Source organism: Triturus cristatus, chromosome 12, assembly GCF_964204655.1.
Source record: "Triturus cristatus chromosome 12, aTriCri1.1, whole genome shotgun sequence".
NCBI classification, from domain to species: Eukaryota; Metazoa; Chordata; class Amphibia; order Caudata; family Salamandridae; genus Triturus; species Triturus cristatus.
In genome coordinates, this window is record NC_140595.1 from 793675123 (window position 1) to 793699585 (window position 24463).

The 24463-nt window shown below is 44.7% G+C and overlaps 1 protein-coding gene across 6 annotated transcripts in view; it reads left to right on the forward strand.

Moving 5' to 3' along the window:
* The window catches only part of GPS2 (G protein pathway suppressor 2), a 69143-nt gene extending 45377 nt beyond the window's left edge, over window positions 1-23766 (forward strand). For 2 of the 6 annotated variants that reach the window (XM_085639503.1, XM_085639504.1), the window contains exons 6-12: window positions 1807-1886; window positions 3506-3674; window positions 4666-4752; window positions 11585-11664; window positions 20427-20519; window positions 21124-21198; window positions 22373-23766. In XM_085639503.1, the coding sequence (XP_085495629.1) occupies window positions 1807-1886; window positions 3506-3674; window positions 4666-4752; window positions 11585-11664; window positions 20427-20519; window positions 21124-21198; window positions 22373-22456 (668 nt within the window). In that variant the 3' untranslated portion in view covers window positions 22457-23766. The remainder of the gene's footprint in view (window positions 1-1806; window positions 1887-3505; window positions 3675-4665; window positions 4753-11584; window positions 11665-20426; window positions 20520-21123; window positions 21199-22372) is intronic. The other 4 variants (XM_085639506.1, XM_085639505.1, XM_085639508.1 and 1 more) reach the window with 2 other exon arrangements.
* Window positions 23767-24463: the final 697 nt, after the last annotated feature.

Sequence of the window (24463 nt, forward strand, 5' to 3'; positions counted from 1 at the left end):
ACCAAACCTACAAAAGGCACTTCCTTGACCTAGGGACTACCTCTCTGCCAAATTTCGAGTAATTCTGTTCAGCCGTTCGGGCTGTAGCTCGTTCTAAAGGTCCTATGGAAAAATGCATGGGGAAAACGCGTTTTGGGACCCCCCTTTTATCTCAGCCCCCGCTTGACGGATCCCCCCGAGACTTTCAGGGTAGGAGCGGAGCGTAGCGCCCCACCTATTTTGAGAAATTCGCGAGGATTCATCGACCGGCGCCAAAGTTATTCAAAATAGAATGTTGAGGTTTTCTTATGGAAAAGGGGTCCTAACTATAACTACCTACTGGCGACCGCCAGTAGGTAATATATATATATATATATATATATATATATATATATATAGCCAGTTTCTTACAGTCCTACACACAGGTCTGTGCATATGCAGCTCCCTGTCCTTTATGGATTAGCGAAGCAAAGGGTGCCGTCAATTAAGACTGTGAGGTGTGGGGTTAAAAAGAAACTCCCCAAAATCTCAGATATTGCATTTGTGGCTTAAATGTTTTCTATTCCTTTTTCACTCAAGCCTAATGACATTAATGTGAATGATTGTTCCTGTATTTATTGGTGTATTTAATGACATACAATGATACTTTGTGCTTTCAATTAGTTCTACAAGGAAAATCATTTCTTTACAAAATGTGTATTGCAGGTAATATTTAAGTCCATGGGGAGGTCTCCAAGAGATTTAAAAAAAAAAAAACTGTTGTGTACTAGGATGCTTAGTTGTGTTTAACAAATGATAAGAGGTGGCCCAATACTTGAATCTTGTTTCCCGTTTTTACTTATTGATTAGGCAACCTAGCTTAACGTATTAACAGTGATTGACAACTTTGATAAGAAACTGAGTAGAATAAATTGATACAACATACAAAATATTTGAGATGGTAGTTTATTTCTCTTAGTCAATAACAAAAGAATTCCCACAGAAGCACATGTGGTAGCCGTAATTGATAGTACAACTTACCTAGATTAACCTTTAACTAAATGAATCCTTTAGGCCATCTATTGTGTTTTATAGTGCTCACGCATTACCCTATACGATAGTCAAGACAAAGCACATGTTTTGAATACAAGAATATTGCTTCTCTCAAGTTTAAAGGGCAGGGATATTGTGTAGACCGTTATGCTTTGCTCTTCTTCTCTGGGGTACCTACCTTGAAGCCCCCACTGTAATTGGAAGGTGGATCCCTGAATATGGCTGTCGTCCTGAGCACTGGTTATTGCTTTAATTCCTGTGTGGCTTTTTTATTGTCTCTTTTACCTTCTAGGTTGCTGATTGTCCTATCTCCTGGACCTCACATTCTCCTTTCAATTGTTTCAAGCCTTATCTGGACTGGCGTTCTGCAGGGGTTGGGTGTGGGTGGTTTGTAAAAATGCTTTGCGATTTCTTTTGATCCTGTTAGTGGATTTTCAGTACTGGCTTGTTGGCGTTTGGGTGGGTTTTGCTACAGGCTCTGCTGAATATTCCATCCCACCAGGGTGCCCTGTGTGTTGTACCGTGTTTACATTGCCGGTCAATCCCAGGGGCTGTGGTGTGTTGGAAAGTGTCTTCCGAGAGTCTGTCTCCTCCTGGTGAGATGTTCATGGTATTTGGCCTTGGAAGGTTCATATTGACGTTACCTGGTGTTGGTAGAGATTATGGTGGTGTCTATTAGTAAGGGATTTTAGTATTGGCAGAATGTGGCAATGTGCGCAGCAGCAGAGCAGCTGGATGAAGAGTTTGTTTTTGACCACTATGTACAACTCATTGAGAATATTGTATTTTTAACAGGAAGCCCCGGGGGACACAACCGTTCATCCACTCTCCTGTCAGATCGAGCCAAGCAGATGTTTGGATCACAGGTCATGGCGGTAATTTCATTCCTTACCTTGTTGACACTCCCTATGTGTTATTTCTCTTAAAATATGTCTTCCAGCTACAATCCTAGCACATTCCACACCTCAACAAAACGTTACTGCATGTGCCTTCTTATTTCACTTCTAGTGTGTCGTTCTTACTCAATAGCTTTTCCCACTCCATGCACAAGTAATTTCATTTGTAATACACAGCACTCCTTCACGACCGCGTGTATTGCTACTTGCCCTAGAACTTTACGGCTACCACCCATCACTTCTTCCCAGCACGTTGTACCGCTCCCTGCATATGTAAAGCATTGCTTGCTTGCACACCTCACACATACCCCACCAGGCTGTCCCACTCCCTGACCATGCAATTATTATTATTAGCATCTTGTAGTGCACACAGCTCCCCCGAGGGGTTTCACGGGTCAAAGGCGGTCGCAGATTACCTGTCCCAACAGTACGAAATCAGAATAACCAGGTTTTCAGCATCTTGCGGAACGTGAGGAATGAATTTATCCTAAGTCATCTGGTAACGAGTTCCAAAGCTTAGGACGCAGGTAGGCAAAAGAATGGCCCTTCATATGGGTTAGTCGAAATCTGGGAACACCAAACAGGGCCTGGGTCGAGGATCTTAGTAGCCGGGTTGGCTGGTAGGGGGATACTAGTTTCTGAATGTAATGTGGTCCCGGGCCATTAGGCCTTGAACATGTTGCACAATGCTTTGAATTCAATGCGTTTCGCCACCTCAAGCCAATGAAGTTCTTTAATAAATACAACAGAAACCTATCTGGGAAATTGCCTGTGTAACACACCTCACACTTTTAATTGAATCAATAGACCACAATTTCCCTGAAAACATCTTATCCTATCACACAACACTCCTCCCCCTCCCTGCACATGTCATTTTACCATAGAGCAAAGCGCTCCTCCCCTGCGTCTTGTACACTTTTCACCTGCCTATATAATTTCCCCCTACGGACCACATCATGAAGGCTGTATGTTTGGAAAACTCACAAATACAAGTGTCCCAACTGAGAGCCCTAAAGGGACTTGGAACATGTAAATATCAAGTATTGTCCCGTAATACACTGCACATAAAATTCCACGTGATCCTACATCAAACGTCAACAAGCTATCGCACTCGAGGCACATAATTGCACCCGCACTCTGTCACTCTTCTGAAACACCTTGTTTCGCTGCCTGTGTATTTAATTCAATCCCAACACACATGACTCCTCTGCATCTTGTTTTGGTTTTTTCACATTAAATCTGCTTCTAGCCCATATCACTTCTTCTAGCATGCCACCCCACTCCAGCATGTTATTGCTCCCACATCATTATAAATGATGGTAATGTGAAGCTCTCTGATCTCCCAGTGAGGTTTGAGTTGGAGGATTTCGCTCTCTGCTCTTCTTAAATATCCCAACGCTGATCGGATTTTTTTTATACCCTTTCCTTGTAGTTGGAGTACTTTACTCTTCAACTAAGCTGCCTTTCCTTTGTTGCATTAGTCACCTGTACTTCTGCCTTCCTGTTTGTTACGCCAACATCTCATTACTTGCAGCACATTTAACGGCATTATCTGGTTATAAGAGGTTTAATTTATTACCTGTATTTTTTCATTTCAGTCTCGTCACTATCCAGGGCAGCCAGGATTTGCCCCAGGCACACCAGAGCACGGGCAGTACCAAACCAGCCAATCCAGCCATAGCCCCTACTCTGTTGGCCAGTCTCCACACGGCTATGCGCCCGGACAGGCTGTGCCTGTCAGCTATGCCAGTGGTCAGCCAATCCGAGGTAACTACCCGGGCCTTACATAGGTCTCTACATCATATGAGAAAACAGGTCTCTGCAGAGGTTAGAGTAGCTATGGCAAGCTCACTTATTCTGTGTAGCGGACAGTTTTAGTATCTTAGGCGACGTTAGTGAACAGAAGCGTGTGATATGCGCAGTTGGATTATAGTGAATAATGATATTTGTTTAGTGTGGCTCATACCCTTTCTTGGCACTAGTCATCGTCTGGCTTGTGAAAGCATAACATACGAATGTAACCAAGAAAGATTTCTAGGTTTTGCAGAACCAACAGTGACTTGGACATTTGTCCTGAAAGTGTATCACAAATTTAGTCCTCATACATACCCTACCCCATCCGTATCTCTTGTATGATCAAAGAGTAGGAAAGGAGGCAAGATTAAACAAGGGCCATGGACCGAACGCTTAGCCCAAGTGGGAGACATTTTGTACCAAATGGTCTTGTACATGAAAAACATTTCTAGCTGCCATTGGCTTCATCTATTGCAGTTGGCTGTCACATGATCGCTTCACTTGAGGTGGCACAAGAAACAGCCTGTAGCACTTTGCAGATGAAAGATGGAATAAAGGAATCCTGACAACATGCAATTTTTCATAGCCGAGCCATTAATTTAAATGGGCCCCAATAATGTTCACAGTCATACATTTTAAAACTAGCTATAGGTGAATCAAACTATGGGAATTTCACTTTTGAAGTATTCTGGGTTAAGAGGTACAGACTGGACACTAAATAATAGAGTTTTGAGTTTGTAGCCACGCAGCACCTTTTTTAGTTATGAAGGGGCAAAATGTAAGACCCCACAACTCTGCATGGATTGAGAAGCAACAGGAAATTGGTGCGAACTGTTTGCAGCAAAGAGAATTTATTGGAGACCCCCTCCCACCCTCCCCACCCCCCAACCTTGGAAGTGAGTCATAGTTTCATATATGTAGAAAAGCAGTTTTCTAAAGGCTCCTCCTCTTGGTTTCCACACAGGTCCCTCTGCGTTCCAGGCCATGCAGTACCTGTCTCACCAGCCGCAGGCCTATAGCGTTCATGGGCACTTCCCACCCACACAGCCAGGTGCGTATCTGTCTCAACCCGGACATGTATTGGCCTGTCCTTCCTCTCTGTCGTCTTCTGCTTCAGTGTTTCACTCCTTTGTCTTTTTGTCTTTTGCCTTGTTTTGGGACCGTAACGTCCCCTGGTTGGTGTACAGCACAGGTCTTCAAACTTTTTTGCTCTGAGCACCCCCTAAGCAAAATGTTTTGAGGTTGGGCCCCCCTCCAAAACTTTATGCCAAGGATTGGGGTTTCGGGAGGGGCATGGCAGCGTGCAGGGGGCGGGCTGATAAGATGATTTAAGGAGAACTTTTTCTATATATCATAAACCACACTAAATATGAGACTTCTAAAACAAATGCATCAAACAAAACTGTATTGTCCCAAAAATACTGCTCCCCATAATTGGGGTGTTTTGACCCATCTCACACTCTTGGACCCCAATGAAACTACACCTGCTGCACTAATGATAACTGCAGTCCTGAGTAGCAGGATATCTCCTTTGCTTCTTTCACCCCTTCCCCACCATGCCGGACCATCGTTCCAATCTTTAAACATGCTCTCTGTCCCTTTCAGAAAAAAAAATCACCCACAGTGTCTCCCATTTTATCTGCAAGGGTGCCCTCGTTCCTAGTGCTAGAAAGGAAAATAAGCTCCCATGCCCCTTTTTAGGTCTCGCTGAGCCAGCGCATGCGCTGCTCTGCGAGACATTTAGTATCGGGGTTTTCAAAGTGCTGCCGCAGACTTTTGGTGGCCTAGCGCTTACGTTCACGCGAGCAGCCGCCATCTGCCTCCCTTCCAGCGTGATTTATTATTATTAGTTCGATTTGTAGCGCGCATGGCTGCCCCAGCAACGGGGCGATCACTTTCACTTTTTCGTGCTGCTGCACGCATCACTAGCGTGTTTTTTTTATTGCAAATGCCAAGAGAAAATGTGATAAACAGCGCCATTTGTGTCCTTTATCGAAATTTAAAGGCAAACACTATAATGTTATAAATCAATTTGTACCCATTCTGTATACACCGGTTGATTAACCATCTACTTTTTGTAGCCGACTCAATGAAATCCATTGAGTTTTACCGACAGGGGCGGGGGGGGGGGGGCTCTAAATGAAGGGGAGGGGCGGATTGCGAATGCAGAGAACACAAGGCCAGCTTCCTCAATATCGATCTGTGTTTACATTAATTGGTACCAGATATGAATATTAATCATACCGCAGATCAATGAATCCTCATTTTTGGAGGGTTGTGTTTATTATAGTTCTTGAAAACTGCTCAGCATCACTGAAGTGCCTCTTGAGAGAACACATGCCAGCCTGTGGGTGGTGCAGCGAAGTGTGGTTTGAAGTATCTACATGGGCGGTTTACAAACCCAACTGAGAATTGCAAATTTAATGTTTAGCTTCTGTGGATGCTCTTGCCCTACCAGTGCAAATATCGCCATCTGCCCGTAAACTTGAAATTAGTTTTAATATTTTTCACACAACGTCCTGCTTATGTTTATTTTGCTAATGTAAGGAGAGAAGGTCGGCCCGCACTCCGGAGAAGAACTGGGATAAAGGCAGGCGACAGGGAACGCGGGGCACGTCAGATCAAGGAGTTACATTACATACCCTAGAAGTCTAAAGCGCTGACCTGTTCTAGTATCTTTCTCACAAGTGGCCTCTGGACAGCTCGCGCCCTGGGGTAAGAACCCATCTGTTCTAAATGCGTCACTGCCAGCTAGCACGGAAACTGCCTCTAAGAGAATTACTTACGGGCACCTCACCCCGGGGCGCCAACAAAGAGGTAACCCTCAACGAGTGCTGACTGCTGGGGGGCTGGGGCTCCCCCGGAACACTGCTACCATCTGCTATGGGATTGTACCAAGCTTCAGAGATAACCCTCCCTGATACTGATACACGTTTAGCCACGCGTCCCTGCCTATACAGTATTGGGGCTTCCAAACGTGCTTACCTTCCCACTAAAATCCCTAGGGGGCGACAGGTAGGGTTAGCCTTGGGGGCAGCTCTCTAGAATATTCTAACATAGTGGGGTACAGCCTGTAAGGTACAGAATACACTCCACACATCAGCGTTGGCTTCACTGCCTTTGAGACATCCTGGGAATGGAGACCACTCTCACAGTCGCTGCACAAACTTCAATAGGAACTAAGGGCTCCTTTAACAAGCATTGAAAATGCAATAGGTCTCGCCTTTGATTAAGTTAATGCCATTTTTTTTGCTAATGGTATTGTATAGCAAAGCAAATGGCTTTAACTTAATGAAAGGCGAGACCTATTGCATTTTTAATGCTTGTTTTTTTTGTTTTAATCTGTTTTTATTGCATTTAACATCATGGTTACAGAACAAGCAAATGCAACATATATAGTACAATACATAACTCCGGTGATAATTGCTGCTGCTACAGAGTGGAGGAGATTGAGTGGCAGACCTGACTTCTCAGTTATTGTGCGTTGCGAGTTGGGTCGCAGATCTGCGATCAGCAGGGAGGGACCCATAACGTGTTGCTGGTCACCGAAGGGGAGGTTCGCCTGTTAATGGAGTGCGTGTATAATACTATTCTGCGGTAATTTTGTTTGGGGGGGGGGCTGGGGTGGTAAAGAATTCAGGGGTAACTGTGAGTATCTGGGCTGGGGGGTGGGCTGGTGGGGCACCTTCGGGCAACCAAAGTGTAGGTTGTTGTGTTAGTGTTTTTCGTGGGCTGGCTTATGTTCTTTGTAAGGCATGTAAGTACTGCACGTTACTTGTTTAGTATTTGCCCTCATTGACGCAGTGTATGGGTGTTGCGTATGCGTAGGGTCATTTCAGGTTGTGCAGGGGGGGGGGGGGGGGGCTCTGCTCCTGCCCATGTGTTATTGGTCCTGCTTTGGGCTCTGGGGTCTCGCCTCTGTTCAGGAGTTCTGCAATATTGCATTCCAACATTCTGTGCTTGAGGATTTACGTAGGCCTAATGCGTCCTACCTGCACAGTGCTACGCTCTCTGCCCACATCTGTAGTGAGCGTTCCCAGGCGCGCACCGCCGGGGGCTCGGTCGAGTGGTATCTTTCTGTGAACAGCCTCTTTGCAACAATCAACCCATGCGCTATAAACCGAGAGGTGACTCTCGGGTGTTTTGTGTTTGCGTACCGGTGTAGAATGCTGGTCTCCCAGTTTAGGGAGATTGCTCGATCTGTACAGTGGCTTAGTGTGGACGCTACCGACTCCCAATATCCCCCCCCAGCTCCACATCATGTGTAACAGGTCTCCGTCAGCGGCATGGCAGCGCGGACAGGTGGTGTCCGCGCCAGCATAGAATTTATTGATTTTTGCCGGGGTGAGGTATGCCCTCTGTGTGGCAAAATACTGTATGTCCCATGCCCCTTTTTTAAATGTAGACAGTCATAATTGTGATGCGGTGGGCCCCTCAACCCCTGGGCCCCAGTCCTCCTGCATCTGCTTCATAAATGATAACCAGCAGTGGCCACTCGCACACCTGGCAGCAGTGCCTGCTGCACTAATGAATTGCCCTTATTTGGGGTATTTCTCTGAAGAAGCGGTCTCTGGGCATTTGTAAACATAATGAGCATTTGCAGTGCCATAGGTCTCGCCTTTATCCAAGACCTATTGCATTGCAAATGGTAGGCATTGTGGACAACGGGAGGGAGGGGGGGGAGAAGGCACAGACAATGGGAGGGAGAGAGGGTGGGCTGGGAGTCCGAGAAGGCACAGACAACGGGAGGGGGGGCGAGAAGGCACGTACAATGGGAGGGAGGGGGGAGTAAAGACTGCACCAAAGCATGTCGTGCCTTCAGTAGGGGAACCTCGTTAAAGAAAATAATGCTCACAGTCTAAATAACTGGTACCGTGTAACAACCGAAGTAAAGGGGCCAGTCGCCATGGGAGGTGACAAATGAAGAGGAGGCTGTACTAAGGCGGGACTAACAAGCCTATTGACGAATCAAAAGCCAGCATTTAGGACAGACAATGACACAAGCTAATGGCACAAGCCAATGGCAAATATGGGCGGAGAGTGGGCGGGGCTTCTATTCCCTACTCCTCTACAATAAGTCTTGCAGCGCATGTGTGCTGGGTCTAGGCTCGACCTAAAAAGGAGTCCCCATACAGTGCTTCCTATTTTGGGCTATCTCTTTGACCGTATCCATGAATCTTACAGTAATGCTCTAGGAGAAGGAGGAAGTGAGTGAGACCCCAGGGGTCGAGAGGATTAGGGCTCTGCATCTGGATGCAACCCTGCTGGCCTTCTACCTGCCACCCCCTGGACTCAGTTTTCACAAAAAAACTGCCCCTGAATGGTTAATGCTGACCTTGAGGTGCCTCTGCCTGAAAGCGAAGGGTGTGAGGTAGTGCAAAAAGTTGAAATAATCAGTCTTCTTACCAGCCTTTAATTGATTTAGTCACTTAAAGCCAGGGCTGGAATTGCGAGTTTCTGCAGCAGCAGCGCTTTCCACATAATTATGAATTTACCGCATTTGCTACATAATCCATCTTCTGCTGCATAATCTGCAGATTTGAACAAAAAAAATGATTCTAGCGCCCCACAGTTTGAAGACCTCTTTTGTACAGACATGTCACCTGTTCTGAATGCCCGTCTGAGTATCTGGTATCAGGCTTGTCCCTTGAAATAAGCAAGGCGCTGGACCTAGAGAGCCACACCCAGCTCTCCTTTGCGATAGAGGACTACAGCCCCTGCCCGGAATTGGCATGTAAAGCAGTGGTGCATTATATTGTGTTTTCGCGAATCGGTAGAAGTGACCAGACACTTTTACCTGTATTACAGTAAGGAGAGCCCACCCACTCTCTGGTGCTACATGCCAACCTGAATCCTATTGTTAACATCCCTGTGCATGCATGTGTGTTTGTGTGAGAGACCTTTGCATCACACATTAGGAAGGTGTGTGAGTGAATAAGAGTGAAGAAGGCCTGCTAGTTCTATTTTGGAAGCTTCTGATCAGTTTGTGTGCTCCATCAGGAGGATGAGGGTGCTTTCCTCGCCCGTAGAATTGGTTTGCCAACATTCCTGAGATTGGAGGGAGTGGAACCTAGTTATTGAAGTGGGAAGAGATAGCACTGTCTTTAGCAAATTTATCCGGTTCTTTTGCTGCAGAGTGCTGCTTGTTTTTTTTCCTGAGCTCTTCAGTTTTGAGGAAGTTAGGGTTTGACATGTGGGACCATAGGCGTTGTTTAGAGTGTGAAGGGTCCTTTAATTGAAGCCTGCCTTTAATATCTCTTCCTGCTCACTGTTGGTGTGGCTGTTGAGAGACGTGTGCAGAGTGCTCGCACCTCTTTGTGCCTCGGCGGGCGCTCTAGCCAGGAGATTACATTACTGTGAGGAGCACCTCTCTACCTTAAGGCTGATTCTGCAAGACAGCCTGAGAGTGACACCTGAAAGGACAACCAACCCAAATCCGTTCTGAAGGTGCAGACCGAGAATACATGGCCCCTGTACCTGTAGAAAAGTGGAAGCTCTTGGTCAACTTAATGTCCCATTCCAGGTTATCTCTGACGAAGGAGGTAGTGCTCCGCTTAGCACCCAAGTACTGCTGTCTAACCAAGACTGGTGTCTGCTTGACAGCGAGCTCCCCAGTGATAAGGGTGCTTCATTTAAAGTCTGATCTGAAGGAAGAGTTGTTTCCCTGTCCTGAAGGGCCTGACCGTACCCTTCTTGAGAGGAGAGGGAAGGTGTGAGCCAACCCAGCACAAGAAGCTGACTGCCAGCATGGACAAGAAGTTATTGACCCCCTGAGGTGACGGTCTGGCCATCAGAGGCTACCCAGCGATTGACCAACGTGCTCTCATATCGGAGTCTATCCCCCTCACTAAAGCGCATGATCTGCATCACTTGACCGAAGTGTGCCCGAGCAGATGGTGACTGCTGCTTAGTCTTTGGCACTTGGCTGGAGGTTTCCCAAACAGACTGTGAAGCAGTTAGCACCATAGAATTGCCCGAGTGTGCCTGAGCGATCTGCACCGCTGAACCCAATGGCTGTTAAACTCATGACACTTACTGAGTGTGCACGAAATGGGCTTTGAAGTGGGCTGTTTGAGTGCTGAGCTTTTTGTGCCCCCGCTCGTATCTCGCTGAGAAGCATGTGAGTGCTCGCAGTCTCTACCTATGAGAGTGAAGTGTTGAAGGGATTGTACTTGGTCCACTTTCCAGTATCCTAGTAGGGCAGTCCCAGGTCATCAGCGGCAGACCACCCCATTACCCATGACTGAGGCCCCTGTTTACCCCGTAGCCTCTTCAAATGAGACCTTACACTTTGTGTTGGTCTGCTTCATGTCCCTTGTCTAGATAAACATTTGCTTTTTTTCTGCATAACTGTCCGTGTCCTTTAATCCATCCCCCTCTTCTGGCTTTCCTTTCCCTTTGTCCATTTTTTTTCAATTAAGTTATTCTTTATCCTTGCCTCTTTCCCTCTCCTCTATTTTCTCTTCATCTGCCCCATCCGTCCCTCTGTTTGCAACTGCCGCCCCCACCCATCTGCAGTTTTTTTCTGCTTGTTCTTTTGCAAACCTCTCTTCCTTCTTTATCACTCTCTGCATATTTATCCTTCTTTCACATTTCTCCCTGTCCTCCTTGTTCTTCCTCCATAATGCTTCCTCTGTCTTCTTTGCTCTTGCTGAAGCTCCTTCTTTTGAGTAACTTTGCTTCCCAACATCTGGTGTTCCTTTTTTGGGGGGGCTTGCATGCTTTTGTTATTTTTCTCTACTTCTACATTTTTCATTTTTGTCACTAACGCACTTCCCTGGTATTTGTCATTTATCTCTCAACTTTTCTCGTCTTCTCCTTCCTTCCTACATTAATCACTGCTGTATATCTTCCTCCAATGAGCCATGTTCTTCTGTTACTAGGATTCATCACTTCCAGTGCTGGTATTCCATTGCAGAAGCAGTTGGAGCATGCAAACCAGCAGTCAGGATTTACAGACACGGTGAGTGCACAAACCCTCTTTTGCTCTGCCATGCTTTTCTCTCTGCTTTCTGAGGATGCTCCAGTTCTACTGTACCCAGACCCCTCATGTATCCAGTTGTCTCTCCACACTCAACAGATCAGTCATTTGAAGGGGATGGTCTCTGTTCTGAAATAAGTGGTCTGGAATGAAGGTCCTTTCCTTCCTCTCTTTTCTGGTAAGGTGGTCTGTTCACTCAATCCTTGTTATAAGACTTAATCTTTTCAGGGAAATACCCCTAAAACCCCTTGATGGCTAAAGATTGCCCTGTATTCTGGGATGTGTGGCCTTCTTTCAGTCTTTAGGTAGTATCTTTTCAGTGTCGAGCTTAGTTGTACCACACAGTTTTTTTTATCCTTAGTAGAAGGACATCTTTAAGTCTACTCTTGATATTGCCTGGTGCCCTGAGGCAGGGAGTCTCTTTAGTCACTGTGCTAACTGTACTGTTATGCCAGTGGTTCCTTAGTTCAAATTCACGACCTGACCTTTCTGGGATTGGCAGAGGATCAGAACATGTTTTCCGCCATAAAATAAGTTACAAATTGGGCCTGGGTGCAAGGATGACCATGGTTACACCCATGCCAGCCAGGCACCCCCGCCCTCCAACTCCTTCCAGAATGCTTGCTGACTTCTTTCTTTATCCATTTTCTCTTTGTGGTAGCAGTTAGGCGTGTTTTTGCCTAGCCATTGTATGCGATCTTCCCATTTAAATTTCTTCATTACTTGAGTAGTGTTTCTTGAATTTGCAGCCTGGGGCATCCATTCCACTGGCTTCCTAACACCGATCCTGTGGCGCTCATTAATACCCAATGTTACTTACTTCACATCATACCAAATCTGCCCCTGCTGATTCTCCTCCGCTAGCCTGCACAGGGTCCGCAAAGCACTGACACCTGTTCTCTTTAAGAGTCTTCTTCAGCATGCTCCCTCAAGAATTGCCTCTGCAGGTAACCTGCAACCTTTGGTTGCTAGGACCATGAGGAAATGATGGACTTCATTAGGCAGAAGCATTGAAAATTAAGAAACTACCTATTTGAAGTGCTAGCTCTCCACAATGGTAATCATTGAAGAATTCATAACCCTAGACTAACCTTTCCTACATGGAGGATCTTGGAACTGGTTGCTCAGATAGGCATATTTCATTTGTTTTCTTTCATCTCTTTATTTAACTCCAACTATAGAGCAAGATTGGGCATGCAGCTGTGCCACAGAGATTATTAATTCTCCCTGTTAAGTGGAGGGGAAGATGAATACAGGAAAGTGAGATTAGATAGTGGCTTCATTTGACATTTTTATTCAATATTCTGTTCTAGAACGAAGAGGGTTGCGAGCTGCTGAAGGCTCAAGCCTTGTGTCCACCAAACCCATGACCAACTTTTCATGAGGTCCTCGGGCATTCAGACCAAAAATGAGCAGACCTTTCATGTTGGCTTCCGAACCTACTCTCTTACCTTAGTCTCCAGTCCCCAAAGCCAAAGTCCGCCTGACCTTCCAGCTGAAGAGGTGCTGCTCTGAGGTCTTTTTGCATTCTGATGGATACTTCTAATGCATGTACCTCATTTTGGTGTTACCCCAGGCACCATACTAGATCCAGAACTTGTACAGCAATTGCTCCAGTGTATTGACAGCTGGTGCCATCTGACTCTTTAAGTGAGTGCATGGAGCCGTGTTTAGATTCCTCCCCTGCAGCCAATGTCTGTTCCTTTCTTTCTGCACCCTTCAAAGCCTATCTGGAGCTCTGCTCCCATTCTTGTTTGTGTCTTTACATTTGCTATTGGGACCTATGGAGCCTTTGAAGCCCCCATTTGAACTTCCGCTGTTCCCTTGCATGACCTGCCCGGGTGACACTGGCTTCTACTTCAATACCTGTGCCAAAGGCCTCTCTGCCCCCAACTGCTCCAGTGCCAGTCTCAGCGGCACAGGCACTGGTTCCAGGTCCAACCCCAACACTATTTTCAGATCCAGAGACATTTTCAGGCCGATCTTGGCCGATATCTCTTTATAAGATAACAAACTCACAGCCACTGGTTTGGAAGAATCCTCCAGTAGTACCTCTACCTCAACTCAAAAGTTACAGATGGTCTCGGGTCTTATTTGGATCAGATTCAGGCGCTGCGTTTTTGCATCATGATGATGATGATGCTGCTGATGAGGCTTGTATGTTGATTTATAAAATAAATACTAGTGGGCTTGGCTATCCACCATGAGACCATATTCTAGGAGAGTGACCCTTTTTGGGATAGTAGTCCGCAGAGCTGCAGAAGTGCTTAACCTTCGGCTCCCCACTGTTGAATCCACGGTAACCTTCAGCCGCCCACAGTTGGAACCAAGGAGAATTTATTGGTAACGGGGCTCTTGCCACCGGAGTCTGCATTTTTGGATTTCTTCTGGCATTTGATAGATGCTCTGACTAAAACGTTGACAGCGATATGGTGAGTCACCCTCAAGCAACACATCATTGGCCTGCTGTTATGGACCCACCCTTTCTGACAGAGCAGCAGACTCTGAGCGCTTAGTGGTTCAGGCCTCCAAAAGTCCACCCTAAATGTGTTTCCTATGGCCCCATCAGACAGATTTTAAGCTTGTTTGTTAGGAGGGTTTTCTCCTCTCCCAACTTGCCCTTAAGGTTCCTGAACGTGGTGTGTCTGCTAGGGAACTATATGAATGCAGTTTAGGAAACGGACAGCGAGATCTTGCCGGCCATTCAGGAAGAATTCAAGAGTGTTTTCTCACGTGCAATCTATGATGGTCAGGATGTGACTAAGTACATACTGAGAGCTAGCCTGGACAAGACTGGTTGAATGAGTCATGCCATAGCCACTAGCATTGTGATCCAACATCACTTATGCGCAACACGTGTTTTTCGGGTATGCATGCATGCATGCATGCATGCATCCCTTATGCCTTTTAATTGCTCTAGAATTTTTCGAGAAAAGGTAGATTCTTCCATCAGGGACAGGTGGGGTGAAGCGCTTCAAGAAGGTCATATCGTGGCGGGTTCCTTGGGCTTGGTTTCACCAGCTCCTCAATGCCATCATCCATACCACAAATTCAGATGGTACTCCTGAGGCCTGCCTTGTTGCCAAAGGTAGCCATCACAGCATTTGCCAGATTTCAGAGGACATGGTGGCATCCGAGGCTGTGGCGAACAGCAGCAGGGACTATCTTGATCTTTTGCCTCATCCCCTGCTGCACCTGCAGCTAAACCGCTCTGATCACCCTTCATCAGTTGTTTGCTACCGGTAGGCTGCAGGATACTTTTTTTTTTTATGCCCAGCTGTCATGCAGTTATCGCAAACAGGTGGGTTTTTGATTTTGTACAATGTGCTTACTCCTCCCCATTCATATTTTCCCTCCCTCATGTCCCGCCCCCCCCCCCCCCATTCCTAGTCTTACTTCAGTACATCCTGCTTCCATCCTCAAAGGAAATTCAGTCACTGTTGAACAAGGAGGCAGTAGAGCGAGTCCCTTTCCCCACCAAGACGCAGAGGGCATGGGATGCTACTCCCATACTCTCACTACTTTGAGGTGCCCAAGAACAATGGTGGGTTCAGACTGATTCTAGATCACTTTCCTTCGAAAGGATAAATTAAAGATGGACATTATGGCCCAGGTCCTATCAGACCAAGCTCAATGGGGTCGATCGGGTTTCTAAGGGCTTTTGGTAGCATATGAAACATCGTATTTGGCTCTGAACTGTTTAGCAGGAGCTAGGTCCATAGAGACCGTTGCAGTTTTTAAATAGTTGGTTTGCATTCCTAATCTCTTTGGTTTTGTCAACCAAATACCTAAAAGCTGCCTTGACTGCATGGAAATCCCTTGATGTTTAGAAAAATCTGACGTTCTATTTGAAAGAGTGAATTCTTCAAGAAACTGAACTGTCCCAGAATACAGAAGATAGGTTCTGGGAGAGCCTGTATTTCGCTCACTTCTCTGGCAGGTGTAATGGCCAAGAAAACTACTTTCCGACATAGCAGTTATAGGTTAGATGTGAGACATGTCTTACATTGGGGGGGAACAGCTGTCCGTTTGGGAAGGATTACATTCTATTCCCACAATAGAATGTCTTCTCACTGAATTGAGAGCTTATTAAGCCTCTCAATAGTATTTCTTCATTACAAGTAAAGTTAAAACAGATGCTTTAAAATGACATTTTCTTTACTTTTTATCAGATGCTAGCTAAGTCGAATTGGGAGGGAATTGTTAACCAGATTCAGTCAAAGAACGATGGTATGCAATTGCCTTTTGTTTCTGCCACATTTTCGGATTAATCCGTAATTTACGTATTAATCATTTTCTCCATGCACAAAGTGCAGAATCTTTTTGTGAGATACATCATGATGTGACACTGTTGTGAAAAATGAGCAAAGAACATGGGCATTTGTTTATTTAATCAACACCAGACCGTGACCAACAGCCTTCACGCTTCAAAGGACCACGTTCTCCAAGTCTTTCTCTCACAGGATAGAACTTTAGGACCACGCAGAACCTTCTAAGAGTATACCATGGGGAAGGGGAAAAAAGGGGATAGCAGGTGAAAGGGAAAACTACAGGGGGATAAGTAATTAGTATAAGGATGGAATCATTGCAGCGCATCACCTTGTAGAGGAACACCAAGACACCATATTATCATATATATTATTACATTTCTTTAAAAAGAAATTGTATACTATAGTTACGTGAGGAAATTGTCCATTAGTAATTACATAATCTTTGTCCCACCTTGGGATGTCCCTGGTTCTATGAGATCTAAAATTGATGATATTATATTAAACTATTTTCCAGTGGAAACAGAAGGGATCCCATTTTCGTGTTAATTAGATGTAGAAATTCCGAACAGTGTCCATGCACCTAACTTCTCCATTTTGTAACTTAACATTGCGCTTGATTTTCCAAAATCTTAAGGGGTTCAGAGAAGGATGATCCTGACTTTATCTTGTATTTTTGACCCTCACAAAATCACCCACCGCCCATTTACGTGGCTTCACACTATGCATTTTGTGCATTCTGTCCTAACAGTTTTTGTACTTTGGCTGATGAACATTTATCCTTTCCATGATGACATTTTTTGAAAGCCTACTTTGAATTAATTTGATGCCTGGTTGTCTGCTTTTTAAGAATACAAAAGGAGCAACACTTGTGACACTATTGGGTGCCACTCTAAAAGAGCTGAACGGTACTTTCAGTTGCACTCCTGATATGTTCACCGCTTGTATGCTTTCCTTCGACGTGTTGGCTGGTCGTCCTCGGGGACCAGATATCTGAAAGTCTCCATCTGTAGGTATGCTTGTAACTGACGGTGTGATGAAGCATGACCTGACGCAATAAGAGGCACTAATAGGTGCGGAAAAAGAAACAAGGAAGGTTAATTTGCTGTCCTCTGCACAGGTCCTCAACGACAATTTGTGTTGTGAAGACAAGCAAAGACTCCAGTTATCTTAGAGTGGCTATGTGTTTATTGAATCAACACAATAGGATAACCAATTGCCTTCACTCTTCTTCTCAGCCTTTCTCTTGCAGGAGAGGAAGGTTGGAACCATGCAGAACCTTCCAAGGATATGCCAATGGAATAGGGAAAAGGGGGATGTGCAGAAGAAGGGAGAAAGGCATACATACTGAGGCATAAGTAGTCATTATATTAGGATGGAATCCGGTCCTGCAGAATTTCAGGAGACAGGAAGCTTGGTTTATGGCGGAAGGCATGAACGTACAATAGTCTGTGCAGTCTTTTTGTAGCTGTATTGTAGGAACAATCTCATAGGATTGTTTGAAAATTTCCTCCAAGCTTATGGTGGCTTCTCCCCACCTCCTTTAACCGCTGCCTGCAGACCCCTTTTCTCACATTAATTAGCGCCTACATGCTGCCCATTTCCTTTATAAAAAGAAAAGTCAGGCAGGGTGATTTTTTTTTTTGTATTTTTTTTTTTGTATGGGTAATGGGTGTTTTTATTAAACTGCCCCTCATACCTCCAAATCTCCCATTTATTAGAACAGATGCATGCTGCTGTCATGGAGCCTGGGAACTGAGAAGTCTTGTGTGAAGCTGGCAAAACAAGCCAGCAGAGACATTTTGCTGCCTCTTATCTGCCTTTCTTGCAAGGTTGCAGCCTCCGCCCACATCTCCTTAAGCATCTATTGCGCTGTAAGTGGGGCATCAGGGTGTCTAGGAGGCAATGGCCTAGAAAGTAATTGCCCTTTTATGCGCATTAGTTTTAAGACTGTCTTTAATCTCTTACCCCAGCTGAGCTTGTGGACTCCAGACCCTTCAGGGAATCCTGTTGTGTTCTCTCAGTATGGAATCCATTGTTTCTAAATGCACTTTTGGTGGTCACTAACTTTGTGAATTCCTTGAGGATCCCCTCTGAGCATGTGTATTACTCTCTGGCTTTTAAGGATGTGCCTTGGTCTCTGCGTATTGCAGCAGATGTGTGTATTTGGTTCATCCTGTGCTTTTTAGTCTGAGGAGTTTACTTGTTTTTCCTTTCACAGTGCACATCCCCTGAACATCAGTTTGTGCCCACGGGTATCCCTTTGATGTCCTACATGCTGACCTGGAGTTTCTGGACATTTAATTAACTTTGAGAAACTCCACATTGTCGTCTGTCTTGCATCCATCCCTCTGTAGAGGAATCTGCTCTCTCCTTCATCTTTGACCCTGTCTCAGCCCGTCCATGCCCTGTTTCCAGAGCCATACCATCTGATAGCACAGATCAGGGCCAGTTCAATAGTCTCCCACTAATGGCACAGCCACTTCATATGGTTTCTCTTCTCGAATGGGCTATAGGCCCATGAGATCTCAAAACCGTCTTCTTTCTCTATGGTCAGGGGGACTGTTGAGTGACTAGTCACAGCTGTTGCATGCAACACATGAAATACTCCTCCCAGTCCCGGGGCGTGTCCCTCTTCTGCCCTCTTTCCAGTGTGCAGATCTTCTGTACAGAGCGTCCCCTTTTCCTGTTAGCCCAGGAGTTTATTGTTGTGTATGATTTGGGCACGTTCCTATAGTCCCAGAACATCCCTTCCCATCTAGTAACTCTTAGCGTTCATGAATTTAATGAAGTTACTTCCCGTATTGACCCTTGAACTGGTTGTCTTTAGTGTTCTTCCCCCAGATTGACATACCATTCTCTGTGGCCGTTTCTGAGAGGCTGTTGGCTCCCTTTTTGAGGAAGGAGCAAATGAGTTTCTGTATGCCATGGGTCTACCAGAATGGAGATGCAGGTAAAAGGTCAATCCTTTGAATAACATACCCGGAAGGCCTCTTTCCACCCCATTCTAAAATGAGAGTAAAGAGTGGTTGAGTTTTGTTTCAGAGTTGTCACCAAGAGCAATACCCCCTTGTCGTCCTTTCTGGGTGTTGATCTGCTCTGTGTTTGGCACACATATCAATAACTGCAGCCCCAATTTGCCTTCTCCCGGGAAGGAAAGAAAGTGTTTTTCCTTTCAGAATGCAGTTGTTCAGCTGCTTTTTAAGGCCTTTCCACCCTTACATCAGCTAACAAGAAGTTCTCATTCATGTTGGTAGTTAAATCATGTGTTCTCTATTGTGGCAAATGGGAGTTTTAAGCCCTTCATTACCACAACCTAAATCTGGTGCCTTAGCTGTTACTTCCACCAGAAGATGTAATTCTGTTTTGTTTTCAATCGTTTTCATTGCATTCTTACTAGCATGCATTCTGCATTTCGTATCTTGTTTGTGCATTTACAGAGTCCATCTTTGGATGTGAAAAGCTTCCTTTACATTCTGGATCTGAAGAGGATCTCTTAAATGTTACCTAGAGCAGACCAAAGGATTGACAAATTCTCATTGGGCCCCTAATTTTCAAGTGTGGCCCATTTCAAAACAGACAGGGATCCAAAACGTACATTACTCACTGGGTTGCTGCGCGAGTACTACAAACACAAAGGCTCTCCTTTTGAAATATGAGTGTCATACATCCATGTACTTATATGTCAAGTACTGGATTTGGCAGTTTCTCCAATTATTAATTCATGGCTGTTGGCTCAAGATATCTGGCCTACTTAAAAATCCTGGGTAATTAATTCTTGACGGTAATCGGCCTCTCTAATAGAATAGAAGTGATATGAAGCGCCAAAGTGTTTGACGGAAAGGGTACAAATAGTGACTTGTATTCTGCAAGTTGTTAGTCACCCATCTTGCAGATGACTGTCTCAACAGTTAGCTCTAAGCTCAACCAGTGACCTGAACAAAAAAGATTAGACCTGAACACTAAAGCCTGCTGTGTCTGTGAGGTGCTGCGACTTAGTGCTGGCAGAGTCCTATTTGCTCTGGGCTTCAATTTCTTTCACTATGTTTATGTTGGGCACAAATGTGTTTTGCTCCTCTGATTTGTCAGTCATTTATGTCCAGTGAGTCTGGAGCAAGAGGGATCTGGCAGTACAAGAGGGATGTGAGTGAAAAACTCACACTAAATATCTGATGTTGGACAGGGATACTGCTTTTAGCCTCTATCTTAGATTGCCCAGTGCCATAGGTGAAAAGGTAGCTTCCTTTCCATCAGTGTCCCAGCTGTGCTTCCTGGTTCTTTAGCACACAACTCTCATGTTAGTCTGTATTGTAATTGCCTACTGCTTGTACAGGGCAGACCGTTTCACACTTTCCCTCTCCTAATTCTACTTTCCACTTGTATCCACGCATCCCTGCTCTGGTGTCTCCTGGTTACAGAAGTCTTTGTGTTCTACATCCCTTCACAGTGTGATCTGTGTTGTTCTTTGTGTTGCAGTCGACTTTACGCCCGATGCACCCTCAAGCCCTTCATGCTACACAGGCTCTGCTGCCTGCGCCCCAGCTCACTGTGCAGATGCAGCCAACCAAGGTAAAGGGTTCATTTCCCACCATGGCGTCTGTCCGCCCTAGTTCTCCACCTTGTTGAGGTTCACTCTGCTCCAGTGGTTAGGAGCATAGTGAATTCCCTCTCAATACTTAATTTGCCCTAAAGGGTTATAGGTGAGTGCGGTGGCCTTCTTTTTAAAACAAGGCTCCCTGTTAAATCGGCCACTATCTGTGCAGTGCTCTTTCCATTGTATTGTGACTAAGATCCTAGAAGTCAGATCCATTGGATAGTCCATCCCTTGGGAAAGTCATTGTATTGACTATGGGGAATTTACCCCTCATCAATGCCCCGTTCAGCTAATTGAGGAAAAAACACCTATTAAAAATAGCTGCATTGACTGCTTGCAAATTTGGAATCCCACCCATTGAGGAGACCACATTGAGAGTTGTGCTCCATTGAAATGCCCGCCTTGAGAATATCTTCAGTCAATTTTGCTGATTGGGAATTAGGGCCATTTTGAGTTCCTCTCCTCTTAACACACGTATGCCCGTAGTTTTAGCCACCCAACAACCACTATTGGGGACTTGTCTTCTATTTTTAGAAACCCAGTTGAGATGGATGTAACAATTTCTTTTCTGGCTTATAGGCTGCACTGGCGTACACAAGACCGGCCTCCCCTGGGAGCTTTACTCATGGGACCCCGCCGCAACAGGCCCACACAGTACGTATCCTACGGAAAACGTTCTAAATCACAGTTTCAGTGTTCTTGGCACCATCATCTTTACATGAAGGAAAATGGTAATAAATTATATCCACCTTGATAAAACAGGAAGGAAAAAGCATTGGTTTTCAAAGAAAGGGGGAGACGGAACCCAATCTAAAGATTAGTGGCAAAAGATATCCTCCCTCCGTGTGTCAACCTGCTAATGTTTTGAATTTGTTACAAGAAAGGCCCAAAAATATCTCCGTGCAGATTGTATTGGTGATAGGGCACAATATTTGGTAGTGACAGCATTACCAATATTTGATAGTGACAGCATTACCAATATTTGATAGTGACAGCATTACCAATATTTGATAGTTACAACATTATTAAATGTTTTACTGTAACAAGGGGAACCCCTGTATTCTTATGAGCCTGGGTAAACGGTAGCAAATAAACAAATGTACCTTCAGAGTTATTCAATAAACTTTAAACCTATTTGTGGGATTCATGAGTGTATAATTGAAGTGATAAATCAACAAATAAAAAATCAGCCATAAACAGTTCAAATTATATTGATAGGCAAATGGCAATAATCACAACAAAGGAAAAAGTGCTCCAAGTGAGTGAAAAGGCTTGGTGCACATGGGTTGTGGAAAAATAAATTCTAACACCACTTGTTTAAATCTTTTGGTAGGAAAACCAAATGCTAGTCATGGACCAGTTCATTATTAATCCTAGAGTCCATTTCGCAACACAAATTATTAATTCCAATCCAAAACTTGTATTCCTTGTGGTTTCGGTCCCATTGTTATTTTAAACGGTATCTTCATCAGGGCAATATGGATGCACCCCCTGGCAAGTGGAATTAATTCCAGCATGATTAGAGATAATAGTCTGGTTGTCTGGGAAATGCTGTGTTCTCTATAACACAGCCATGAAAATAATGAATGCAAACATTACTTGTCCGTGCTTAAAAACAAAAAAAAATATCCTGTTCCAGAATATAAATTAAGGTAATTTTTTGGGGTTTGTCTTAGAACATTTGCGTTGCTAGCAGCATGTTTCAGTTATCTCTCCATGTGGATTTGGAAGATCTTGTCAGATTTTCGTTGTCTCTGGTATGCCCTCATAATGACTCTGTTTCTGGGATGGTTAGTCATCTTTTTTTTCTTCTTCTTTATTCCCGTAGTCTGGATTTCAGGCAGCAGTCCAGCAGGCCCCTCGTCATACTTTTCCTCAACATGGCCAAACTCAGAGGTTCTACCACAAGTAACTGCCCAAAGACTTGGATACAGGCGACTCTGTGCTGCAGTTCTGTCGTGATATGGGACCTTGCTGTGGTCATGAAAATTGACTTCGATCCAGCCTCTGTTGGACTCTGCATAGACACATTTGGTCTTCATGCCTGCTGGTCGTGCCTTCATGTTTTTATTGTTACTTGAGCAAGAGTGCTCAGTTATTGCTGTATCTACCAACTTGGAGTGGCAATGAGGATAGCCTGCTTCCATTCATCATGTTAGCCAATGATACGAAGATAGTTTACAAAGATTCCTTACTTTATTTAGGAAGAATACTCCCTTTACATGGGTGCCTTCCAGCAGGCAGCGGTGGCCTCTTATGACATCAGAGGAATAGAAGTGTCCTCCTTATTGTCACACAGTCTGATCTATCCATTGGCTTATTGTGCGCTACCTCTACAGTAATGAAGGCCCTTTCATTTACAGCAGCCTGTTCTTGGTAGTCTGCATTGGTAAATTTGCAGGCACCAAGGATGTTAAGGAGGCATCTTGATCTGCTTATGGGTATTCATCATGGGATCAATGTTAAGAGGGTACATTTTTATAAGGGATAGTTACAGAGGACAGATACACTCAGCGTGGGTGATCAGATCCCCTCTGGGCATGCATCATGAAAGATATTCCTTCCTCCAGGCTTAGGGGGAATGCCGCATTGATTCTGCCTGTCTAACCTGTTTGGCCCACTCTTACTGGACAGATATGCCCTGTGTTAAGCCAGAAAAAGAAAATTGAACTTTTATTTCACATTTAGGGAAAGACATTTCCCTCTCCCAACAAAGACCCGATTTTAAGTAGCATAAAGCAATCAATTGACTGTATCTGATCTTAAACTGTTTTTAAAGGGTATCTTTTATGTACTTTTATTATACTTCGAAGGAGAGTTAATGTTGAACAACGGATCCCTACCAACATAGCTGAAGCACGTGCATTTTATTTCTTGTGATTGGAGAACTCCTGCCGTTCTGCTGCGACCATTCACAGTACCATCAACTTGCTTATGTGCTGAGCTAATGAGGTGAATTAAAAAAAACTGTGTTTTCAATACTAACGAAGCAGGAAGTACCTTGCATTTGAGCTGTGGTAGCACCCTCTGAAAAGACTCATGCTGCTAAGCTAGCTCACTCAGCGCAGTGGAGATTTTCTTTCTTAGAAAAAGGCACAAAGAAGAAGTCCATTTAGAACAACGTGCCATTGTGTAACAGAACATTGAAGCCCTGACCAAGGAGATCTTGTTTGAAACGTTCTTCCATGGTGATTCGCCATTAAAAAAAAAAATTCTTACGTTTTATGTTATGTTTGTTGTGTTGTTTTGAGTCCTTCGAAATAGTAAAGCTGGAAGATCAGAGGTAGGGGGGCATATCGAAACAGTGCATGAACTTTTATGACACGCACCCCACACAAACTTTATTTTTATTGCTCAAGGGTGTTGCCTTTTAGGCCCCTCAGAGTGCCTATAGGTGCCTAGGGTTGGAGTAACAGAGTCGCAAGGATTTCAAAACGCAGCTAGCGAGAGTGGCAGTAGGGCAAAGAGGATTATTTGAGAATAAGAACGGTGAGAGTGGATGAATTCCGAAGGAGGAATGGACCTTGCTTTGTTGCTGTTAACGAGCATGCTAACAGCGAACGTATCGGAGTACGAGCCCTAGGGCGAAGACCTTTTGGTCAGAGATGAGGCTTGGAGAGAAGCCAAGGATGCCAGTGAGATTGGAGTCTGACAATTCAGACAATGATGGGGGCATGTAGCTGAAATATACTCAGATTAAGAGTTCTTTCACATGATAATCATAAATGCTCTTACAGAAAAAAGCTTGTGGTATGTGGTGGTGTGTTATGAAAAGAGATGTTGCAGCATGAATCTGTTCTGATCTTGCGGTCTGTGCATTTTTCCACCATCTAGTGGTTGGGTCCGTGCATACTTTTCTTGGCATAGATTTTTTTTTTTTATTTTTTTTTTTATGGGGGGTGGTATATAGTCTGTTCCC